Source organism: Juglans regia, chromosome 11, assembly GCF_001411555.2.
Source record: "Juglans regia cultivar Chandler chromosome 11, Walnut 2.0, whole genome shotgun sequence".
Classification (NCBI taxonomy): domain Eukaryota; kingdom Viridiplantae; phylum Streptophyta; class Magnoliopsida; order Fagales; family Juglandaceae; genus Juglans; species Juglans regia.
In genome coordinates this window covers 24722502-24747684 of record NC_049911.1, presented here as the reverse complement: position 1 = coordinate 24747684, position 25183 = coordinate 24722502, and the positions used below count along the sequence as shown (strand labels likewise).

General features: G+C 35.9%; 1 protein-coding gene across 3 annotated transcripts; it reads left to right on the top strand.

The window, feature by feature from the left end:
* The first annotated feature begins 1136 nt into the window (after positions 1 to 1136).
* Positions 1137 to 13915, top strand: LOC109011888 (poly [ADP-ribose] polymerase 2-like). Of its 3 annotated transcripts, XM_035682771.1 has the most exons (18): positions 1137 to 1327; positions 1399 to 1681; positions 2198 to 2325; positions 2507 to 2588; positions 2967 to 3199; positions 9080 to 9206; positions 9409 to 9464; positions 9710 to 9783; positions 10004 to 10050; positions 10173 to 10222; positions 10536 to 10598; positions 11305 to 11385; positions 11850 to 11960; positions 12112 to 12187; positions 12352 to 12494; positions 12640 to 12713; positions 13232 to 13337; positions 13508 to 13915. In XM_035682771.1, the coding sequence occupies exons 1-18, from the start codon at positions 1148 to 1150 to the stop codon at positions 13595 to 13597; spliced, it is 2004 nt and encodes a 667-aa protein (XP_035538664.1). In that variant the 5' UTR covers positions 1137 to 1147; the 3' UTR covers positions 13598 to 13915. The 3 variants fall into 3 exon arrangements, 2 of the variants coding, with proteins under 2 accessions (XP_035538664.1, XP_035538665.1); XR_004797580.1 differs by lacking the exons at positions 12352 to 12494; positions 13508 to 13915 and having other exon boundaries at positions 13232 to 13336; XM_035682772.1 differs by lacking the exons at positions 2967 to 3199; positions 9080 to 9206.
* Positions 13916 to 25183: the final 11268 nt, after the last annotated feature.

Below are 25183 nucleotides of genomic sequence, written 5' to 3'. Positions count from 1 at the left end.
TTGATCCATTGTTTCTAATAGCTACATCATAAGACAGTGAGTACTTCATTTAGAGTTTAATACTTGGATAATAACTACATAATAAGACAGTTGATCCATTTCTGATAGTCATTATTCTGACTTAAAGCTTGAGAACTTCATTTAGAGTTTAATACTTGGATAAGTGTTCAGCCTCATAAGTGTTCAACAATTTTAACAACATATGTGTGTTCAACGTGTATGGCTTGAACACCCTAAATAGAAAATATTATCAGAACCCTTTTTTGCTAGTATCAAATCTTCTTCCCTCTCTCCCAGCATTAGCGTGGTCATGAGTCAGTGTGGTATCTTGTTTTTCAGAAAGGATATCAAGAGGGATTCCAATGGCTTTGCACATATTAAAATCTTAATATGGTTGTTGTTTATTTCTAATTTGTAATACATCATGCTTGCACAAAGAGATTGGGTTAGCATTAAGAGGCATGTTGAATATAGCAAGTAATAGTCCCATTCCGGAGGTAGATCTAACTCTCATTCGACACCTTACTATGTAGATATCTAACTTGTAATATTTATAAAACTAATTTTTTTGAGAATTAGTGGCTGCCCAGCCACATGTGGGCTGGATAAATATGTGGCTGGGTAGCAACTAAATTCGTGGACTGTGGAAATTATCTTTGTTGGTAATTTGTGGACAGTTTTGGTAACTTTTATGGATATGGATATGAGACTGTGTTGGTGGACTATTTATGGGACTGTGTTGCTAAATTTTGAATGCCTTTGTTCATCAGGTCTCTATCTCTCTCTCACACAATTTTGATGTCCACATGATTCATTGTGAGATTTGATTACACTTGCAATTTTATTGGAAGTGATATTATAATGGATGTGGTTAAAAAAATTCGGTTAATATTAGTATGAAATGTTAATTAATATTAGGTTGAGGAAATAAATAGGTGGGAAACAATAATTTTAAGTAAAATATAAATTATTAATTAATATATGAAGTGTATTTGTAAAATATTAAAAAATATATATATATTATTAAAATATATAATATAATATTATTAATTTGACTTTAAGATGCCTAGTCCAATATAAACATACCTAATTAAAAGTTAAAATTATATTCAAAACTTATACTTTTAGCTAAAATTTAGAGTTGACAATGGCTAGGCGATTTCCGATGCTCTTAAATACCCTTCCTCCAATTCCCGCGGCCTCTCAAGACACCTCTCTCTCTCTCTCTCTCACTCTCTGCAAAATGGCAAACCAGCTCAAAGTTGAAGAGCTCCGGACCCAACTGGCCCAGCGTTGTCTCAGCACCACCGGAACCAAGCCCACCCTGGTTCCAACCTCTCTCTCTCTCTCTCGTACATTTTTATACAATTCTTCTCACGCTAGCTGTATTTCTCGCAGGTTCGAAGACTCGAAGCCGGTCTCCGCAAAGAAAAGAAGCAACAAACGACGGGCACAGACGGTGATGCCTCGGCCAATAAGAAGAGGCAGATGGACTCTGAAAATGGGGATTCAAGTGTGCCCCGGAAAATCAAAGCCATCGAGAAGCTTCGAGGTATGGGCATCCGGCAATTGCGCGAACTAGCTGCTCATCGTGGCGTTTCCGAAGCTGGATCCAAGAAAAAAATTCTAGAAAGGCTCTGTGAAGACTCAGAGAACCAGGACTTGCAGGAAATTCCTCAAGGTATGGACAAAAGTTTTGACTTAAAAAAAACATCTAAGCGTCTTTGTGCTGTGTTTGGTTGCTGAAAAAATGTAGGGAAACGAGGAACTTGCCAACTGGACTTACGAGTATTATAACGACTACTTCGAAATGTCTGTCGTATATAGTATAGTTTTATATGCGGAATTTAAGGCCTCGTTGATATACAATTCAGATTGAGATATTTTGAACATTAGTGAAATTTTTGAGTTAAGATGAGATGAAATAATTTATAAAAAAAATGTGTTTGGATAGTGAGATGAGATGAGATAATTTTTAATTTTTGGAATTTGAAAGTGGGTCTCACTGTTTTATAGAGTATCTGAATTGTGCACTGTTCATATCAGTTTTAACTGATCATGTACTGTTCACGTCAGTTTTCATTATTTTATACTGTTTATTTACTGTTTATTTAAGTAGATGTTTTTGAAATTTAAGAGATGAAATATTGTGTTTGGATGGATAATTGGGGAGCTTATTAGTAGCTCGTGGTGGCAGGTAAATCTAGTCAAGAAGAAAATGAAAGCAAGAATGAGAAGATTGTAACCGTGACCAAAAAGGGTGCGGCAGTGCTGGATCAATGGCTTCCAGATCACATAAAGGCTCACTACCATGTTTTGCAACTGGCAAGTCTTATAGTTATCGTGGCAGCTTGTAGTGAATAAGTTGAATTTTTTTCCTGTAAAACATAATCAAGATTGATGGGATTTGTTTGGTTATTCTTTTTTGCTTTGTCGATTTTGTTTCTTTTAAAGTTGCTCTCTGGATTTCTAAATTCAAATCGACTATGGCTTCTTTATGATGCAGGGTGATGAAATATATGATGCCATGTTGAACCAGACAAATGTCGGGGACAACAATAACAAATTTTATGTGATTCAAGTTCTTGGTTAGATATTAAATCCTTTTGAGAATCTTGGGTTTGTCTAAATGTTCTTTTCAGTTTCTTTTTAACTATTAATTGGTGTTGATTAAGAGCTTATGCAATCCACAATAGAGATGCTTTATTCCGTGTTTGATTGAAAAAACAATTCATTTGTTGATTTAATACCAGATTATTGCTCAATTTTGTCAATCTCCTTATGATAACAATGCTGCCTTTTCTTTTTAGTTAAAAATAAGCTTAATTTGCATCTTACTTGGCTTTGGCACTTGATATGCGGACGATACCATATACTTCTCTTAGTCACCACTGAATATACCGATATTTAGTGTGTTGAACTAATTATTCTGAACTCTTACCGAATGATTTCAAAATTACTTGCAGAATCTGATAGTGGTGGTGCATTCATGGTTTACAATAGGTGGGGAAGAGTAGGTGTAAAGGGTCAGGACAAGTTACAGGGTCCTTACACCTCTAGAGACATTGCAATTAGGGAGTTTGGACAGAAATTCTTTGCCAAGACCAAGAACCAATGGTCCCATAGAAAAGATTTCATTTTCCACCCCAAGTGCTATACTTGGTTGGAAATGGAATATACCGAGGACAAAGAATCAGATGTGAGTTATCCTATTCCAAGTACCATTTTCCCTACTGAAGTTGCTAAGGCCTCGTTTGGTTACATAGTTCAGATGAGATGAGATGTTTTGTTGAAAGTTGAATAAAATATTGTTAGAATATAAACAAACCTGATCAATTATAAAATTGAAGCATGCTACATTAGTATTTCAGGAGAGAGAAAATTCTCTCCGTACACTTTCTTTCTCAGTTTCTCTTTCGAGTGAGGTTAGCTTAGGATGGTGTTCATGATTGGGTGAAGGGTGGTAGTTCCTTGTGTTGATTAACCTGTAATTCAGTTGGGTGTTAAGTTCAGTAGGGTGTGTAATGGGTCATTCGAAACTAGTGCTTATCGAATCCAAGGCTTTTGAGTTAGTAAGGGAGGGGAGGTTTATCCATATAATAGAGAAAGGTTGGAAGGTGGTGAAGGAGATTAGGCTGGGGATAGGCACAGCAAGGTGGTTTTTACATGCTTTGGAGGATAGCTTGAAGGCTGGGAGGCAGGGGTATTACTCTGCTCATAGAGATGGTGATAGGGGCTTTGTTGCTCAGCGCCGTCTTAACTCAAGAGGTTGCTTTATGGCGTTGATGGAATATGGGGGGGGTGGGTATCGAAATTTTATATTCATACCAGAGGATAGGGAAGGAAGGGGGTGGAGGAAGATGGTGGAGGCGCTGAAGGTGGTTAGTGCAGGTCCTCCTCAGCCTCCATATCAGCCTCCTTCTCGGTCTTACAGGGAGGTATTGCAGTCCACAGGTAGTGGTTGGGTTAGCCATCACTCTGACACACCAGCAGGTTCAAGAGGGGTAGGCCTGCAAAGGGGTGTCGCCATTCCTGTAGATGATCAGTCGAAGATGGTAGAAGGCAGAGCTGCTGTCGGTTTACATGAGGAATGCGTATTGCGTGCCTTACAGGATATGAAAAGTCAAGTGGACTGGTTACAAGCAAATATAGTGTGGTTGATACGGTGTGCTGAGGGGTCTGAAGGGGTGGGAGTGGGCTTGAGTATGTCTAAGGGCTTTGCACCAAAAGGGACTCAGGAGTTGCCGAAGACTAATGGGATATTAAAGGGGAATCAGATTCAAACTAATGGGCTTCAGGCTGGGAGGGTGGGCCAGGAAGGAGAGGCTGACTTGAAGGGGAAGAAAGTTGCAAATGGGTTGGGCTTCATCAGAAGCCCACTTCGGGTTTGGCAGGAGAAAGGCCCGAAATCTAGGATTTCGGGCATTTCGGGTTTGAGGGAGGGACCTGAGTCTTCCACTTCGGGCCCGAGTCTCGAGTTGGGTCCGGCACAGACAGGGCCGATGGTCAGCGGCGCCTCAGGTGGTGGCCCAGCGGTGGCCTCAGAGTCGCCGGAAGTGGTGGTGGGAGGCAATACAGGCGGCGAGGAACCTTTGTATGCTGATGTTGGCGCTGGTGTTGCTCGGGGAGGGTCACCCCTTCTTGGGGTGCCTCAGTCTCCTTCGACAGGACCTGGGTCTCCATCTTTATTGGCTCAGACGCAGTTAAAGCAGTGGGGGGAAGAAAATTTGGCATGCGGGTCTGAAGATGCCAGTGAAGAGATGGCTCTCGGAGATGAAGGGGAAGGGATGCTGACACTGTTTGACCCTTGCAAATTATTTTCCGAGGGGGAGGAGGCAGTAGGAGAGGATCCTACTCCGTTAAATATGGTTCCGCCTAGTACCTCATCGGATTGGGTCCTGAAAAAAGTAGAGGAACTTCAGAGCTGTCTGGGGATCTCGTGTGTGGGTTATGAAGAGCAGTTTAAAGCCTTGATTATAGCCATAAAGGCAGGTCAGCATGGTGCAGGGTCAAGAAAAGAAAGGGAGTTAAAGAGGCTGATGTGGTCCATTAATTATGATGGAAAGGAGGGGAGTGTGAGTCGTGGAAGAAACAAGGGGAGGGGTGGTATAGTTGATAAATGAAGCCCAAAATATTGAGTTGGAATGTGAGGGGGCTGAATGAGATTAATAAACGCCTTAGAATAAGAGCTTTATTAAGGCAATGGAAGGTAGATATCATCTGTTTGCAGGAAACAAAGTTGAAACTTGTCAATCGTAGCATTGTTAGGAGCATATGGAGCTGCCCATATGCAGGTTGGGCTTACTTACCCTCGTTTGGGGCCTCGGGAGGTATTTTGGTTATGTGGGATAAGAGGGTGGTGGAGAGTTCGGATGAGTTTGTGGGGGAGTTTGCGGTGGGGTGTTTGTTTAAAAATATAGATGATGGATTCATGTGGGCCTTTGCTGGGGTTTACGGTCCTAATATAGATAGGAAAAGGCGGATGCTTTGGGATGAATTGGCTGGTCTTTGTTCTTGGTGGGAGGTTCCATGGTGTATTGGAGGGGATTTTAATGTGACAAGATTTGCCAGTGAAAGATCAGGGGAGGGACGTCAAAATCAAGCTATGGTGGATTTTTCAGATTTCATTTTTGAGTCAGGCCTCATGGATCTACCACTTATGGGAGGGGAGTATACTTGGTCTAACCATTTCTCTTGGTCAAGACTGGACAGGTTTCTCATTTCCCCTTCTTGGGAATTGCAATACCCAGTTGTAAGTCAGAAAAGACTCCCAAGAATTTGTTCCGATCATTTTCCTGTAATGCTTGATGGTGGTGGAATCATAGGGGGCAGAAGGTCATTCAAGTTTGAGAACATGTGGTTAAAAAAGGAGGGCTTTGTGGATTTGGTTAGACAATGGTGGAGCTCTTATTTATTTGAGGGCAATCCGAGCAATGTGTTGGCCAGGAAATTGAAAGCTTTGAAATTGAATTTGAAGATATGGAATGAACAGGTGTTTGGTGATGTAACTTTACAGATGAAAAATTTGACACAAGAGCTACAAAGTTTGGAGGGTGTAGGAGTTGAAAACAACCGTAAAGAGCAAGTAGTTTCTGAACTTGAAAGATTGACTTTATTGGAGGAAATTTCTTGGAGACAGAAGTCAAGGGCTCTATGGCTACGAGAAGGGGATAAAAGTACTAAATTTTTTCATCGCATGGCTAATGCACATAGAAGATTTAATTCTATAGAGTCATTGAATATTGAGGGAGTGGCATCCTCGGATCAGGTCGTGTTGAAGGATTTTGTGGCTGGCCACTTCGAAAATTTGTTGTCAGAACCTCATACATGGAGGCCTACAGTAGATGGTTTAGTTTTTGAGGGCATTGATCAAAATAGCAAGACGTGGCTGGAAAGACCTTTTGAAGAGGAAGAGGTAATACTAGTCATTAGAAAAATGAACAAAGATAAAGCCCCAGGCCCGGATGGTTTCACTTTGACTTTTTTTCAGACTTGCTGGGAGGTGGTAAGAGAAGATGTTATGCTGGTTTTTCAGGAATTCTTTACTCATGGCAAATTTGAAAAAAGCTTAAATGCGACTTTTATTGCTTTAGTTCCAAAAAAGGCCGGTGCAAAGGAGATACAAGACTTTAGACCGATTAGTCTCGTGGGCAGCGTGTATAAGATATTGTCAAAAGTTCTTGCTAATAGAATGAGCACAGTAATGGAAAAGATTATCTCTAAATCTCAAAATGCCTTTGTGAGGGGGAGACAAATTTTAGATTCGGTTCTTATTGCAAATGAATGCCTGGATAGCAGAATTAGGTCGGGAGTCCCAGGTCTTCTATGCAAACTTGACATGGAGAAGGCATATGATCATGTTAATTGGGATTTCTTGATATACATGTTGAGTAGATGTGGGTTTGGGGAAAAATGGAGGATGTGGATAAGGCATTGTGTGTCTACGGTTCGTTTCTCGGTTTTGGTAAATGGTGATCCTGTGGGTTTCTTTAACAGTTCGCGGGGACTACGACAAGGTGATCCATTATCACCCCTTTTATTTGTTCTAGTAATGGAGGCACTAAGTAGGATGGTGACGGCATCAGTAGGGGGAGGATTTTTTTCAGGATTTTCGGTGGGTGCTGCATATGGCCCTATCATTATTTCTCATCTTTTGTTTGCAGATGATACTTTGCTGTTTTGTGAGGCCAATGTTGGACATATTCAATCTTTGAAGGCCATTCTACTCTGTTTTGAAGCTGTATCTGGGCTGAAAATTAATCTTGCCAAGACAGAAATGGTAGCAGTGGGAGACGTAAGCAATATTAGGGGGTTGGCTAACATATTGGGTTGTGCAGTTTCTTCGTTGCCGTTGAAGTACCTTGGGCTTCCTTTGGGGGCTGCTTTCAAAGCCAAGTCTATTTGGGAAGGGGTGCTGGAAAAATTTGAGCGTAGGTTGGCCGGATGGAAAAAGTTGTACTTATCAAAAGGGGGGCGGATTACACTTATTAAGAGTACTTTATCCAACCTCCCTATGTACTATCTATCTTTATTTCCACTCCCCGCTAGCATTGCATCAAGAATAGAGAAGCTACAACGTGATTTTTTATGGAGTGGCATAGGAGATGAGTTTAAGTTTCACTTAGTGGGATGGGACAAGGTTTGCTCTCCTTTGAAGGATGGTGGGCTGGGGGTTCGAAATGTGAGGGCTTTTAACAAGGCATTATTAGGTAAATGGTTGTGACGTTATAATTATGAGGGGGAAGCTTTATGGAAAGGGGTGATTGACTCGAAGTATGGGAGTGAACGGGGGGGGGGGGGTTCTAAAGAGGGCCGGGGGACATATAGAGTGGGACTATGGAAGTACATACGTAAGGTTTGGTGCTCCTTTGCTAGTAATACTCGATTGAGCTTGGGGGATGGTAGTAGGATCAACTTTTGGAGGGATGTGTGGGTGGGTGACACGGCTTTGAAGGAGGCCTATCCAACAATTTTTAGCATTGCAAGGGATAAGGAAGCCACGGTGGCTGATCTGCGGTTACTTCATCAAAGTTCACAAGAGTGGAACATTATTTTTACCCGAGAGGCTCATGATTGGGAAGTGAATATTCTGGTGGAATTTTTCAGTTTGCTGTATAATGCTCTGCTTTTGCAGTCACAAATGAAGATGCCTTGGTATGGAGACTTACTAGGAGAGGAAAATTCACGGTAAGTTCTTTCTATGACTCTATTACCATGCAACAAAGGCATAATTTCCCTTGGAAGAACATATGGAGGAGCAAAGCACCAACCAAGGCAGCATTCTTTGTATGGACAGCAGCTTTAGGGAAGATCTTGACCATTGATAACCTTAGAAGACGTGGCCTCATCATCACAGATTGGTGCTGTTTGTGTAGAAATAGTGGTGAAACGGTGGATCATCTACTTTTACATTGTGAGTTTGCTAGAGGTATCTGGAATTATTTTTTCAACAAACTGGGAGTCGCATGGGTCATGCCAGACAGGGTGGTTGGTTTTCTAGCATGTTGGAGAGGGATCACTGGGACATCACAGATTGTAGCCGTGTGGAAGATGGTCCCTGTTTGTATTTTTTGGTGTATTTGGAGTGAACGAAATGAGCGACTTTTTGAGGATCATGAACGTTCCTCGGAAGTGTTTCGTAGTTTTTTCTGGAAGACTTTGTTTCAGTGGACCATTGCTTTAGATTTCAATGGTTCCAGCTTCCATGACTTCCTTTTATCTATTTCTAGTTCCTAAATAGGTGTATGTCTTTGTATACCCCTAGTGTACTTGGGTTATGCCTATCTTTCTATCAATGAATTACTTATTACCTATAAAAAAAAAAAAAATTTAATATAATTTTTATTTTGGGATTTGAAAAAGTGGAATTGTTTATTATATTTTGTGTGAGAGTTTGCGAAAGTTGTAATGATGAAATGAGATGGTTTTGTGTATCCAAACCGGGCCTAAGGTTTGAGGTAGATGGGATTCTTTGACAACTGAATTCCATGGTGCTGTTTAATCCAAAGGGAAGGTGGGGGCAGAAAGAAAAGAATGTTATATCGTCCAAGCTATCTGAGTACTTCGTTATCATTATCAGGTCAAAGAAAATCTTGACTCCTCTATAGGAACTCAACCCCGGGAAACACAACTTGAGCCACGCATTGCAAGATTTATATCCCTTGTCTGCAATGTCAGCATGATGAAGCAGCAAATGATGGAAATAGGTTTGTTGACCAATTATTCATTTTATATGCGATATAATGCCAGATCAAACTAATGCAAAAATATGGCAGCTAATTAGTTCGTTTATTACATAGAAGTGCTTTTGTTGGATGATTTCTTCAGTGTGATATTTTTTTTATTTGCAAGTGGTTCTCTTTAGTACATTAACCAAGATTTGATTTGCGATTGTGTACCATTGTTTAGGATACAATGCTGATAAACTGCCACTCGGCAAGCTAAGCAAATCAACAATTTTGAAGGTAAGTCTTGAATCTCTTGATTCGATATATGCATGCAAATTTGGTTTGGCTTATATATTAATGGACTTTTCTTTGATTAATTGTCATAAAACTAACAACAATATTAGAAGGAGCTGGGAATAGTTCTTTCCGAGCTTTTGGGGCTGCAATTTAAGTTTCATTGAGTTTCAAGGACACTTCTTATTGCTTCCTCACTCCCTGTTTTCCTAGAAGACCCCGTGAACTAATTTTCTTTGACTTTCTAGGGCTATGATGTTCTGAAGAGGATTGCCGATGTGATTGGCAAGTCTAATAGGAAAAAACTTGAGGAACTAAGTGGGTAAGAATGTCCTTCTTTTACTAGAGATTCTGTTACAGTATATTTTTAAGTGCCTGACTATGTCTTTGCATTTTAGAAAGCATGTCTGACCTTCCTAATACATGCGTGCATGCAGACAGACACATATTTGGGTTATTTTTATTTTTCTGTGCTTTTGTAAGAAATCATGAATTCTATCTTTAAGAAATTGGATACTAATTTTATTTATGGTTTCTTCCAGAGAATTCTACACTGTTATCCCCCACGACTTTGGATTTAGAAAAATGAGTAAGTCCTCTCTCTTTTTCTCCACTATACACTGAAAATACGAGGGATATGGTAGCCGGTGGCTTTGTATACTTTTCTTGAAAATAAAATCTTATTTAACATGGAAGCATAAATAATGGCAGGGGAATTTGTAATTGACTCTCCTCAGAAATTGAAACACAAGTTGGAAATGGTAATTCTTTTGCTTTTTAGTTCACTATATCCATTTTTTTTTTTTTGATAAGTTTTAGTTCAGTATATCCATATTGTCACTGTTGACTTCATCTTATACACTTTTGGAGCACGTAGGGGGTGGGAGCCTGCTTTGGAGTTTATCTTGTTTCTTGACAACTTCACTATCTTATTTTTAAGAATTCATTGGATATTGTATAGCATCCTTCACCCTCCTCTGTTGTCTAGCATTGAGATCTGTATATGTCAAAATTTCCTCATTTGTTCTTTATTATGAGACACTGATCTGATCAAATCCTTGCACCTAATTGAAGGTTGAAGCCCTAGCTGAAATTGAGGTTGCGACAAAGTTGTTGAAGGATGACACTGGGATAGAGGTATTGCTTCTCCTTCTTCATTATCGACTGGTTGTGGCTACAAAATTTTCTGAAAGTGAAATTTGCATTTTTATCAGAATTCATTGTAATATTATTTTTTCATCAGTACAATTCATTGTGAAATTATAAAAAGAGCACATGGTTGCACTTATTTTAGCTGTTTGATTTAAGATTTGGAGCAGTTGTGTGCTATAATTTTGAGACATCAATTCAAAATGCACCCTTGGATTCTACTTTGTTGGCTAAGTAACGTTTTTATTGTTTTCTATAGTTGTTTGTTGGGTTCCACATCCTAGAGTAGGTTTGCGTTTTCTACATCCCAAGTCTAAAGTAAGTAATATTGCATCTCTTAAAAGTAGCAATTCATGATCAAATAATTTCTCTTGAGTTTTCATTGGACTGGAGCACATTTGTGTATCCATAAACTGCTCCCCTCCCCCCACCCCAGCATGCGCGCGCGCCTGCGCCTGCGAACTATACCTATTTTCATTATATTTTTCCCAAATATTTTGTTTATGTTCCTTCTTTTTTCATACACAAGTTTTACCCTCTTAACTCAAATTTATTCTTCTGGTTGTATCAGTGCTTCCAGGTACATATGTTGTTAGATTCCTACTATTATACGTATTGAAGATCATAGTGTGTTAGCATATTATATGTTCAGATACTCTAATTTACTAAATCTATGCACCTGCCCTCATTGTAGGATGACCCCTTGTATTCTCACTACCGACGCCTTCATTGTGAACTTACACCGATTGGCGTTGACTCTGAGGAATTCCATATGGTAATCATTGGAAATATTGCCTTTGAAGCTTGAAGAATACTTATTTATCAAAAAAGGGGAGTGAAGAGAAAAGTTTTATTTATGTCTTAGAAGTGATAGGCTCACAAAGAGATTTCACAAATGTAACGTACACAAACTAATGTGGCTAGATGTGATAAGTCATAAACTTAGATCTACTTTACAATCAAGAGAGCTTTACAATCTGATATACCACAACAATTCACATTAGTTTGAGATTTAATTATATGAGATTTCTTTGTGAACCAAACATTTCTCTTTATGTCTGATTAATTTATGCTATTTTAAGTCCTTAAGCCTTTTAATACTGATATTGGAAGAAGGGTTCAAAACTACAATACACTGGAAAAATATAGCCTTGATTTGCTTTATTTGCAGGAAACTTTGATAGCTTGCTCTGATGCCTTTTTTTTTTTTTTTAATTTTATTGTCACTTCGGTCATCAGATTGCAAAATATATGCAGAACACTCATGCAAAATCACATTCAAATTATGATGTGGATATTGTTCAGATATTCAGGGCATCAAGAGAGGGTGAACCTGAACGCTTCAAGAAGGTGACAATTCATTATCTGTGAAAATAAAGGTTTTTTTCACAGAATGTTTATTCTGTTGTGGATATCTAATTTATTGTATAGAACCGGTTCTGATATCTCCTAATTGTTAGAATTTAAGGCCTGTTTTCACTGTATTTACTCCTGTAAGCAGTTTTCCAGTACGAAAAATAGAATGCTCTTATGGCATGGTTCTCGGCTGACGAACTGGACTGGCATTTTATCCCAAGGTGATCCTTACTCTTGCCTGATTCTTATTGCAATAACAAATGTGTGCGTGTGCTGATATAGGGGTGGAAATGAGTGGGGGGGGGGGGGGAATTTTGAAAATTTCGGAATTCCATTAATAACTGGAAAATATCTAGGTCTAACTTCTATAGTGACAAACCATCAGGTTTGCGCATAGCTCCTCCTGAAGCGCCTGTAACAGGTTACATGTTTGGGAAGGGGGTTTACTTTGCTGATATGTTCTCCAAAAGTGCGAATTATTGCTACGCTACCCATGCTGCTAAGCCTGGTGTGCTGCTTTTGTGTGAGGTTATTTTTCGTCCTGCAGAAAACCTTATATAATATAAAAGCCTATAGTTTGGACTTCTATATATTGGAGTGAGCTACATGTGTTCCACTCTTTTGGAATTATACTGTTCTGAATATCCAAATACCACTGTTTAAATTGACTTAGGTAGCACTTGGTGACATGGCTGAGCTTCTAAATGCAAAATATGATGCCGATAAGTTGCCAGAGGGGAAGTTAAGGTTTGTTTCTCTATATTTTTTATTGACACTGTAATCATGCCCATCTGCATTGCTCTCAAAAAGAAGAATTGCTTAAATCAGTGGTCGAATTATAAAAATACCCTCATGTTTTTGCTAATGCGTAAAAGGAATATAAATGATGGGATTCATATCTGGCCAATCAACCTATTGCGGCTCTTGCACCAGTACACAGTTTTCAAAGCCAGGGAGTTTGTTCCTATGAAGCCATATTATCAACTATGTCATTACGTTATTATTATTTCCAGAGCATGGGTTTTGCTTGTATGAAGCTTCATGCTTGTGTCTTGGTTCATCCTTAAAAGTTAAAATGAATTTCCATACTCTGAGACTAAAGATTTGCAAGTTTTCAAGTACCATTTAGGTCAGATATTGCACTTGATAGATACTAGTTTCATCATCTTTTGCAAACTGAAACCGCACTTGTTTGGCATCACACGGTCAAGATTATCATATTGAAGGCTTTTAAAGTCAATGAGGTTTAAAACCTGATGTTGCAGCACAAAAGGTGTAGGAGGTACTGCACCAGATCTATCAGAAGCTCATGCACTTGAGGACGGTGTTGTTGTTCCCCTAGGAAAACCAAAGGAGCAACTGGGTCATCAGGTACAATGCCACAGGATTTAGAAAATTTTGGCAGTGTTAATTGGTAACCATCATACTTTTTTCTTCTCCCCCGTTGGGACTGTTTTGCCTTTCTGAACAATATTTATGCAGGACACTTAACAAGGAGGTTGCATTGCTCTTATTTATTCTCATTTAAGTGCTTCTTGCAGGCTGCTTTATTGTACAATGAGTACATAGTTTACAATGTGGATCAGATTAGGATGCGTTATGTCATTCAAGTGAATTTCAATTTCAAGTGATGACTAGTGTTCTGAATTTCAAGAATTGCTAGCACCAGAGCACTAATCCATTTTTGTTGCCAATTTACTAGTCGTCAAGCAATAATGCTTTTGATAATGTATATTGGGAAAGGGGAGTTTTCACCTTTCTTCTTGGCGGTAGGCAATGTGAACAAGAATCATACCATCTCGAGCACTTGCATGTAATGTTTGTATATTTGCGAGTTGCAAATGTGCCATTTGAGATGTGATTTTCTAGCTTTAAGATTCTTGAGTGTAATTGCAATTTTGTGGTTCTCGTATCAATCCTCGACTTACGGGATTTTTTTTATTGAAAAATTCTTCTCATCAGTCATTATTCACTATCCCACACCCCATACTCGATGAAAAACACTCCTACACTCTATGGAAAAAAAAAAACTATAAGTGCGGAGTGTGAAAGTGAATAGCAGCTGATGCATAGAATTACTCTCTTTATGTTTCCTGTTGTAATGAAATCTCCAAAAGGCATGCATATCTCACTGTATTTTTAGCAGGTGTGCAGGTGATAGCACTGTATACCCTAAATTTTCGGACTTTAAAAGGGAACTCAGATACATAACAGGTTTTTGAGTGAATTATGAGCAGTCAAAGGAAAATCGTTATAATTTTAAATTGAAACTGAATTTTTAAGTGGGCCGTTTCAGAGTTTTCATGGCACCGGTGGAAGGACAATCCGGTCGTGTCAGTTTGCCCCATCTAGGTTTCATTTTCTGGAAGAAATTCTGACTAAATTACCAATGTAAGCATAGAAACAAGGGCAAAAATTATGATGTTTGTCAAAACTTAGTTTCTCTTTAATCCTCTCGAGTCTAACTTCAATCAGTCTTTTTATCTGGATATTGTCGTCTAACCCACCTTTACAAACTCGTTAAAACTGAGGTCATAAAATATAGAAAAGAGCAGTCCTTGTCTGCATTAGACATGAATCCTTGATTATGTAGGGTCGAACCAAAAAGAACTGATAAAATTTACCACTTGGATTTTTAAAGCACTTCCGAGTACTTTTTGTTCTGTTGCTGTTCCTAAGTCCCGAGAGAAGTCAAACATATGCATCAAGTGTGAGTAGAATTTAATGTCTTGGAAGCATGATTGAGTTTCAAAAGCCTTTGAAAACGTAGGAGTGTATGACCAAATAAAGCATTTACTGCACCATTTTCAAGTGCTTCTGTTGCACACGCTAGTATTTAAGTCCCTAGATTTGATAATGACCTCATCCAGAATCTATGTTCTTCTTCCACAAGACAATCTATGGTGATTTAAGAGTGGTAACAGTTTCCCATCCATTATAAAGAGGCAGGCAGAGTGTGATGGTCCGATGCACCTAACCGACTCTTTAATGCACCAACCACGAAGTAATTGATGCATTTGCTGCATTGATATTATGTCTCTACAGATAAACAAAAACAGAGATCAGCATGAGGACAAGGTCTCTGTTTTTTTAGATTTTAACCTGTAAATCTTCCATGGCTATGAAGATTGCAGTCTACAAAAATGATGGATGTGGGCAACCTACATTGACCTTCTGCATAAAAGCTCTTTAGGAAACAAGACGCTTTTATGGCGTTGAAAGAGGCGAGGAGTGAGAAATTATAACACTTAACTCACACTTATGATTCAGTGGCTTAAACCCATTTCAGTTACTATAACTAATTCTTGTATGCTTGATTATTTCAGAATACCTATAAATTAACTGATTCGGTGCAAAGCTGCTATATATCCTGTGGAATCCAGAAAAACCAGTACCCTAAGGAAGAACCCAAGTACACTGCACGCATCTGAAGCTGATATTTGAAGCTCAGATGCATACAAAATTCTAAATTTGCAGTAGAACAATGATGCTAGCATGACATCTGTGGCGTGCACACAGATAACCCATATCACGAGGATTGAAGTGGCTTCTAAAAACGGCGAGGAATTAATTTCATGCATGCATGCTTCAATTCTCAGTTAGCTAGGTGGTGAGAAAGAGGTGTTTTCCATGTTAAAGCTTACTCTGCTACCTAGATTTTTAATAGCTTGGTTTCGGGAGGTATGAAATTCTTAAGAGTCCTCTCATCCATGAAATCACAACATGTTTTGGGGGAAAGAAAGCTGATGCCTACTGCACTAGGGAATCATATCTGCCTAGGGAGCCTCACAAGTCACAGCCTTCCCAAAAACTCACACACGCACATACCCTCCCCCACTCAAAAACTTGCGCCCAACACGCAAAGCCTACGTGCACTCTTACATTATTCTTCCCCTCTGCTTGCACCCCACCATCCAGTTCTTTCTAAAAAGTAAAAAGGTGATCATCCTTACACGCTGCTGGCCCCACTTAATGTAGGTGATCTAGAAGGCCCCACATGCTGGTGGGACCCAACATATAACTATCATGGACCCGAGATTCTTGATCCAAAGGCTAGCATTTCACTGCTGGGAAAAGAGGTTTTAGAGGCTTGTGCTTGTCTCCCTGTGCATTGGGTTCGTAGAGGAACAAAAAAGGGTTGCTCGCTTTTGTGGAAATAAGGCAGACAAGAAGCTGTATGGGTCTTCTTAGACATCCCAACTTTGAATTCCCTCAATTACTTACATCATAGCATGGCATGGCATGGCTTGGCTTGGCTTGGCTTGGCAGAAAGATTTTCTCCATACCCACACTTCGAATTTACTCATTGCTTCTACCATTGTCATTAACTCTCTCTCTCTCTCTCTCTGAAATTCACCTATAAATACTGAGCTTCTTCCTTTATACATTCCAACTAAACTACATACCTATACCCACCATTCTTCAGCGTGTGCAGTCTTTGATGGTTGGGAAGCTCCTTGCTGGAGAAGCAGGGCACGTGCAATGCTCTTGGCTCTGAAATGCCAGTGAACCCTTTGCACGTGCTCCCCTTCTCCAACATGGGCTCCCCACCCTTGTCTCCCTCCCTTCAACCTCCCTAGTCCCAAAGTGCACGCACGCACTTGCAGGTAATGCAACAATTCTTCTTAATTTTCTATCTGGTTTTTACTCTTTAAATTTCCTGCCTTACTTTTGAGGCCAATTCTATATGTATTTGTATGAAAAGTTGATGAAACAAAGCAAAGGAGTGTAGGTTTTGAGGACGTTTCTCAGTAGTCTATGCACGTAAACTGGAGAGAGAGAGAGAGAGAGAGAGAGAGAGAGAGGTACTGTTATTATTTGGCCTAGTACAGTAGTACTTGATGTCCCCAGAAAGTCTCCATTTTTTTTTTTAAATTTCAGCGATAACTTTGTCTTTAACAAATACACTCAAAAATTGAAGTTTTGCACTCCGCATCCCAAATATCTAAGATTGACACATTACGGACTCAAATTATTGAGAATTAACACTTCGTACCTTTAATTGAGACTTGATCATCAAGATTATCTTCTATCATTTGTCTTATTTTATTTAAATTAACACTCACAATTGGACAATGGTGGAAAATATATAATGTTTTGATAATTGAAGAATAGAATGTGTCAATTTTAATAGTTTTGGATACAAAATGCAAATTCCATTTCAGTTTGAGGATATAGAAATTAGAATATACTTTTCATTTATTTATTTTTTTCTTAACGACGTTCTTGCGAATTGGTTTCATTTTTATATGTATTATTAAACTGACTTTAATATTATATATAGGAATATATATTGTTTATGTATTTTTTTGACGTGACCCATGCCCAACGGTTGAATGGCCCATAATGATGGTTTGGGTACCATGTTTGGATGTTTTCATAAATAATAAATAAAATGTGTAAGATATAAATAAAAAAAGAAATATATAGATTTATATGATTTGACATAAAAGATTACGTATCGATTTGTTTTACAATAGAGAAAGGATCGTGCTACAGCTCCCGCTGGGGGCTCCCGCTGGGAGCTCCCGCTGGGGCTGTTGTGTATTTTTATATGTGTTTTTTTTTAAGTTGTTTTTTATATAATTTTTTTAATATTTTTTAAAAAATAAAATAAATTTAGAATATTATTAAAAACACTTTCTTAATCAAGAAGTAAAAAAAAATTATTAAAAAATACTTCCTTAATCACGAAGTAAAATAAAAAATCATATAAAAATATTTTATATTTTACTTCGTGATTAAGCAAGTATTATTTAATAATATTATAAATTTTTTTATTTTTTAAAAATATTTAAAATTATTAAAAACATCTACATAAAAAAAAGAATTAAAAAATACACATAAAAAAATACACTAGAGCTCCAGCGGGAGCCCCCAGCGGGAGCTCTAGCATTTTCCATAGAGAAAATAGTGTTTGAGAGAGTTTAAAAAAGAGTAATACTACATACAGTTGTGAAATGTACAAATGTTATGCAGTCACTTTGAAAAGAAATGATACTTGCAGTCGTGAGTGTGCAAGCACCGTGCAGTCGTTTTGAAAAAAATGAATAAATATGAGACTCACATGAAAATAAATTAATTTTTTATGAGTGGATCCCTTTTTTTTTCAAAACGACTGCATAATATTTACGCATTTCACGACTGTATGTAGCATTACTATTTTAAAAAAAATGTTGTTTGAGGAACCTTTGTAGATATTATATCCAACATACATAATAGACATGGGAAATGGTGAATAATGGATGCATCCCGATAAAAGCTATTTTTTTTTTTTACTTAATTGTTAAGTAAGTATTTTTAAATGAGTTTGTGATTTTTTTTTTCTTTTATTTTTTAAATGTTTAAAGAGATTTAAAAAATGCTTAAAAAAAAAAAACAAAATGAAAAAGTGCATTTTAGAAACTTTCGAGACCACCTCTTGATAGGCCTAGCAGTCTCCAATATAAATTAAGGTAAATAGATTCATATTTCAACTGTATGCAATTCATAACAATATTATCTGGTGCGATTTTACTATAAAGAAAATTCTATACATCATATTATTATTTTATTTTTATTCTATTATATAAGATATAATACATTTATCACCATTGAATAAAAGTGAAATGAGAGTATAAAGTAAATTTATTTTTGTAAACAAACTTATAAAAATAACATCATTTTTATTAAAATATCCTTATTTTACAATATATATTATGAAATATATTATAAAATATATCGTGTAAATATCATTCCTCATATTTAAAATCAACTGTTCCGCTCCCCGAGGGCCGGTATTCGTTTGTTGTTGTGGCTAGAGTTACTGCGAGGATTTCATTGTAAAAGGATTTCCCCGTAGGGCTCTAAATTCTAATAACATAAACGATATGGTCACGAAAGTAGACTTTCTCAGCTGAGTTTTGTACCTTTGGCTTTCACCATAAGCGTAGAGTGTAATAAGCTTATAATCTAATTATAATTTAAAAAATAACAGGATTACTATCTTTTTATTATTTATTTACTAGTCCTTTTGTATTGATTTTTTTTTAATTTTTAATTTTACTTAATGATTAAGTAAGTGACTATTAGTAAAATTATATATATTTTTAATTTTTTCTTAATGATTAAAGATGTTAAAAAAATATTTAAATGAAAAAAATAAAAAAATAAAAAATACATTATAAGTAGTAAATGGATAGTAAAAGAGTAGTAACTTCAATACCCTTATAATTTATAGACAATTTTAAATATAATAATATTTTTTATATTAAATATAAATCTATCAAATCAAAAATAAAAGTTAAAATCAAATTTAAAATAAATTATTTTATTACATAATTATAAACAAGTTGTTATATAGTAGTAAGGAAAAAATTATTTTACCTCTCTAATGTACCTTTCTATTTGACCGTTTGACAATTTTTTTTTATTCAATGATTTTAAGTGTATTGAGATTTTTTTTTATATTTTTTTTAAATATTTAAATATATTAAAAAAATTAAAATGAAAAAAGAAAAAAAAAATCAAAAGGCAAAGTCGGTCAACTATAGTAGTAATTCTGTCTTTTCTCTTGACGAAGAATACCATGCTGCTTGCAGCGTAATTACAAAGACAATTAATTCGGCTGACTTTTCCTAAGAGAATACGCGACCAAAAATTAAAAATAAAAAATAAAAAATATTAGAAATAATACTTCTTAGTGGGGATTTTTTTTATAAGCTCAACTCAATGCATAATTAATCAGAATTTTAGAATGGTGATAAGGTTTTGTATTTTGATAACAAATTGTTTCATTTTCTACATCCCATATATCTTGTAATAAAAAAATGAAAAAAAATAAAAACAAAATGAAAAAAATATATTGAATCGAAGATTTTTGAAACAAAACTAATTAGAAAGAAAAAATGGTACAAATTCCATTGGGTGCAAATAATTTTTAAGGGCTATCGAGTTGGAGGATTTTTTCCTTGAATTACCCAATGTCACTTGTAAGAAACTCTTTGCGAAGGCCTGTGCACCCCTAGAATTAGTCGGGATGCTGTTCTTGGACACCTAGTGCTAATAAACAAAAAATTAAAAAGAAAAAAGGGTAGTGTGAAGTTTTTTTTTCTTCCAAACTATGAGATCTTCATTGAAAAGAAATTGTAAATAAAGTTCAGTTACAAAAAAAAAAAAAAAAAAAACTAGACTATTACCACCATTCTAAACAAAACCCAGAGAATTAAACTAAGGTAATTACAAAACTTAATGGTGGATCTTTCTCATTGTGAAAATCCAGCATGCACTATAGCAACTTGATGATGGGTATATCTCCAAAAATAGCATTTGAAGAAACCCATTGCGTTATTGTGCACGCACATTGGTTCTGATCCAGATGTATTTTAACGGCCTTCCAACTCTCAAGACTGTTTAGTATTAATCTGGTATCTCTTATCCATCCTTCAATGAGCCAATCAGAGTTATGAAGAGGTTGGTGTAGAGCTGAAATTACCACTTGTGAGTCACCTTCAAGAATGATGTTTGTCCATTGGTTCCTTGTTGCCATTTTGACACCTATGAAAGCTGCTAAGGCTTCTCCACAGTTTGGGTTACAACTAGAGGTAAACTCAGTTATACAACCCATTATATTTCCTAAATGGTCTCTTTCTATTGCTGAGGTTGTGCTACCTATTTGTCTTACTGCTACATCAAAGGATATTGAAATTCTTCCTATTTCAAGGGGTTCCCAGATTGTGTTGCCTTGAGAGAGTTCAAAGGTCCAGACCTTTCTATGTTCCTGATAAAGATTTGAGACTTGCATAACAAACTGTTCTATTGGAATAGAGTTTGAGCCTTGAGTGATTCAATTCCCATAGAACCACAAGCAGTCCATTGCTAAGATAGCAAAAAGCTGAAAGTTATGAGCTTCCTACATTTGAATGTTTAGAAAAGCAGTTGGGTCAAGAATGGCCAGAATCCAGTCTTTTATGTCCTGACCAATTATGCTTTCAATATTCAGAGGCCATGGTGATTGCCTCCACAAAATTCTTGAATACGGGCATCTTAAGAATAAATGAGAAGTTGATTCATCATCAGTTTGGAAAATTGGACAGAGAATCTTGTCATTATTGAGAGAGGAGTAGTGAAGCATTAAAGACCTTGTAGGGAGGATATTGTTCAAAACTTTCCATGTAAAAAGTTTGAGGCGATCTTGAATTTAAAGAGACCAAAGTTTTTTCCAAGCATGAGGTGGATGAACATTATTAAGACTATGGACAATGGTTGTATATGCCGACTTGACTGAAAATTTGCCACTAGAATGACGTAGCCATTTTAAACTATCCCTCAAATCATGGAAGTTGTATTGAGCAAGAGGTATTCTGTTTATCTCATGGAAAGAGTTTAAAAGAGTGTGGAGCAGGAGGATGTTCCACCTCTTTGGCTCTTCTTAAATAAGCTCAGAAACTTTCAGATCTGGGTCCTTAAGAATGTCTTGCGAAGAAGGAACTGGTAAGGGTGGAGACATAGTAGGGATCCAGCAATCTTTCTAGACTCTGGTGTTACCCCATTGTTAATTTGACAACAAGAACTGGTGGCAATGAATCTCCTTTGTCTTGCTAAACCTTTCTAGACTTTTGAATCACTTTGCTTGATTTGGACTTCCAGCAGAAGAAGACTTCAAATACTTGTGAAACATAACTTCTTTCCAAAGACTAGAATTATTAACATCATTTTGAAAGAGAGACCATGCTTACTCAAGAGTGCTTTGTTAAAATTGGAAATGAGTCTTATCCCCCCAAATTAATTTTGGTTTGCAAATTGAATTCCAAGACTCAAGAGTAAAGTTATGAGTCTTATTAAGATTAAAACCCTACCAAAATTTCATAAAAGATCTGTCAATGCTGATTGCAGTTTTTTTGGAATAAGGATACTTGACATCATATAAGCTAGAATGGAGCAAGCTACTGATCTAATCAAAGTAGTTCTGCTTACTTGGGAGAGAAGTTTGGCTTTCCAACCTGACAATTCTTGTTGAATTTTATCCTTAATATCCTCAAACCATTGCTTGTTTGATCTATCCAAATTGAGGTGAAGACCAAGGTATTTGAGCTTATTAGTGGCAAGCTTGAAATCCATAACTGATCTAATTTCGCTAATGGAAGAGGGAGGAGTGGTTCTACTGAACTAAATTGATAATTTTCCTCTATTGGTCTTTTGGCTTGATCACTCTGAGTATTTATCTAGACATCTGAGAAAAGAAATAGCATTTGGAAGAGTAGCCTCCCTAAAAAGAATTAAATCATCTACAAAAAGAAGATGAGTGTGAAGAGGGCATCTCTTCCCATCTTAATTCCTTTAATGAGGCCTAGACTCTCCTCCCTGATAATCAATCTAGAAAGAACTTCACTCTCAATGATGAAAAGGAATGAGGAAAGAGGATCTCATTGTTTGAGTCCCATTGAAGGAATAAAATGACCAGATGGTTCTCCATTTATGAGCATCGAAAAGGAAACAGTAGTGATGCAAGTCTTGATCCAGTTAATCTATTTTGGGTGAAAACCAAGGCAATTAAGAATAGTCAAAAGAAAATCTCATTCCATGAAATCAAAAGCCTTTTCTATATCAATCTTTACTGCCATCAGCCATTTTTTCTTCTTGGTTTTTTTCAAAAAGTGGAAAATTTCTTGTGCTACAATGGTATTTTCTTGTATGATCTTTCCAAGGATAAAAGCTAATTGATATGGAGAAATGAAGTTTTTAAGAATCTTTTTGAGCCTATTTGTAAGGATTTTTGCAATGATTTTATAACACACATTTGAAAGATTGATTGGTCTAAATTGATGAATAGTGTTAGGCAAACTAGTTTTGGGAATTAATTCAATGTGGGTCTTGCAAAAAATGACCATGAACCAAAAAGTACTTGATAGCACTATTAAGATCTTCCTTGACTATCTCCTAATAATGTTTATAAAAAAAAACCAATGAAACCATCTGGATCAAGGGATTTTGAAGATGGAATTTGTTTTATGGTTTCAAGGATTTTCTCATCAGTAGGAATTTTGCAAATATTCACATTGTCAACTGAGGAGATTTTCTCAGAGAATAAATGCTCAATGTTCGAGGTGTAAGTTGGAGATGAAGAATTATAGATTTGTCTATAATGATCCAAAAAGGTGGATTTCATGACTGCAGGGTCATGAATCCACTGGTTGGAAGGGCCTTTAAGGGTGGCGTGAAGTTAAACCTTTAAGTATTAATCTAACTTGGGTGCACACTGGAAACTTTTGTTGTTTATTGCACAAATTAAATCTATTGGAAATTTGGAGTACAAATTGATTTTTTTTTTCCCATAATATTTGTGTATGTTTAAACGAGGTGGTTATTTGAAAGAATAATGATAGAGTTATTACTCTATTATTATCCATTTATTATTTTTTTGTATTTGATTTTTTTTTAATTTTTTATTTTACTTAATGATTAAGGAAGTGTGTATTAGTAAAGTTATATGTTTTTTTAATTTTTTTTAGTGATTAAGGATATTAAAAAAAAACTTAAAAGAAAATGATAAAAAAAAAAAACTTAAAATACACTTAAGTAGTAGATGAATAGTAATAGGGTTGTAATCCTATCACTACCCTATTTGAAAATGCAAAATTTAATTTTCTCTGAAACTCATAAATTATTGTGATATTAGACAAAAGTGTACACGATTTATATGACAACTATGCAATTGGCTGCGTGCGAGATTTTTTTTTTTTTTTTTTCGATTAGGCATAGGAAGTTGTTTCCAATAAAGACTTTCATATAATTTATCACAAAAAATTCAATAAAACTTTAATAAATATGAGAATCTTCTATATTTCTCACTAGTTGGTTTAGTGATGAATAACTTTATGACTAATCAATATGATTATACCACTTCATAAAAATATATTAATTTTTTTTAATTTAAAATTTGAATTTTATATAAATACTCTCGATTTAAAATATAGTTAAAAAAATATATTTTTTAAATATTCTCATATATATTTTTTAAATTAAAACATTCTCATTCATTATAATCTTTTTTTTTTTTCTAATCAAGCTTGCATATTTATAAATAAGAGGTTTACGTTACAGAACAAAGAGGATCCTTGCCACTATCAATAAGTACAATACTAGAAGATAAAATAGTTAGTGATATGCGACCAATCATATTGTTGGTTCCGACCCATTGTGCCATAGAATGCGCAATGATCTAAACAACCATTACATAATTTCTCAGAATGAATACAAGGCATAATAAATTCATGACTCTCTTCTAACCAAACTACTTCCTCTTGGCCAATTTGATGTGGCATGATTGATTGCCTTTCTCTATGAGCATATTGAATCCTCCACATTTCTCTTCATTCGAAAGAAACTTTAATATCTTCTATTATCTACCCATATCATGAACAATTCTATTCAAACCTTTGAACATCTTTAATTACTGTAAGAGTATCACCTTCAAAGATAGCATTTTCTATCCCAATTTTCAGACAGACCTCAACAGCTTTGTCTAAAACTATAGTTTCAGCCACAACAAGATTACTCCCAAATTTTCTTCCATCCAACTGAAACATTGTTGCTAGTTGATTGTTCACCTCTCCCAACTCTCTTTAACTGAAATGCCAAGTGATATGCAGTCTTCAAGAGACCATACCTAATATAATTTTAAAATATTGTATGTATCATTACTCTTTAATAATATAAGAATAAAAAAGGACTAATTTGATGAAATTGTAGTGCCAATCATTAAAATTTCAATTTGCTCACAAAGCAAATCATAAAATTATTACAATATATTAATATTGAAGTTCTATTCATGATTATTTTTAATATCTCATATAATATTAAATAATAAAAATAATTATTTATATTTTGTTTATTTATAAATTATTTTAATCATTTAAAAATATCTAAAAAAATACCATTATTATTAAAATATTTCTTAAAATAAGAAAAATATGTTAATGATCTAACCATGATCAAACAATTTTGATTGACCAAGAGACGAGCGAAGAATAATCACTTGGAGAAAAGAAGTATATTTCAAAATTAACCTATGCGAACTTTTCACTTAGTTAAAAATAAATATTAATTTTTTTTAAAAATTAAACTTCATTTAATATAAGGTGATAAGAAAATTGTAAGTAATAAATCATTAATTTTGGGGGACTAGTGGAGGTGGATAAGTCGGTATATTAAAGTTTAAACGGAGCAGCATATCGGGT

Excerpts from the sequence above, each read along its gene's own strand:
- LOC109011888 (XM_035682771.1), top strand. The coding sequence starts at position 1,148 with ATGGCTAGGCGATTTCCGATGCTCTTAAATACCCTTCCTCCAATTCCC. Across the intron at positions 1,682-2,197 it reads CTTGCAGGAAATTCCTCAAG|GTAAATCTAGTCAAGAAGAA; the intron begins GTATGGACAAAA and ends TCGTGGTGGCAG. Across the intron at positions 2,589-2,966 it reads TTATGTGATTCAAGTTCTTG|AATCTGATAGTGGTGGTGCA; the intron begins GTTAGATATTAA and ends AATTACTTGCAG.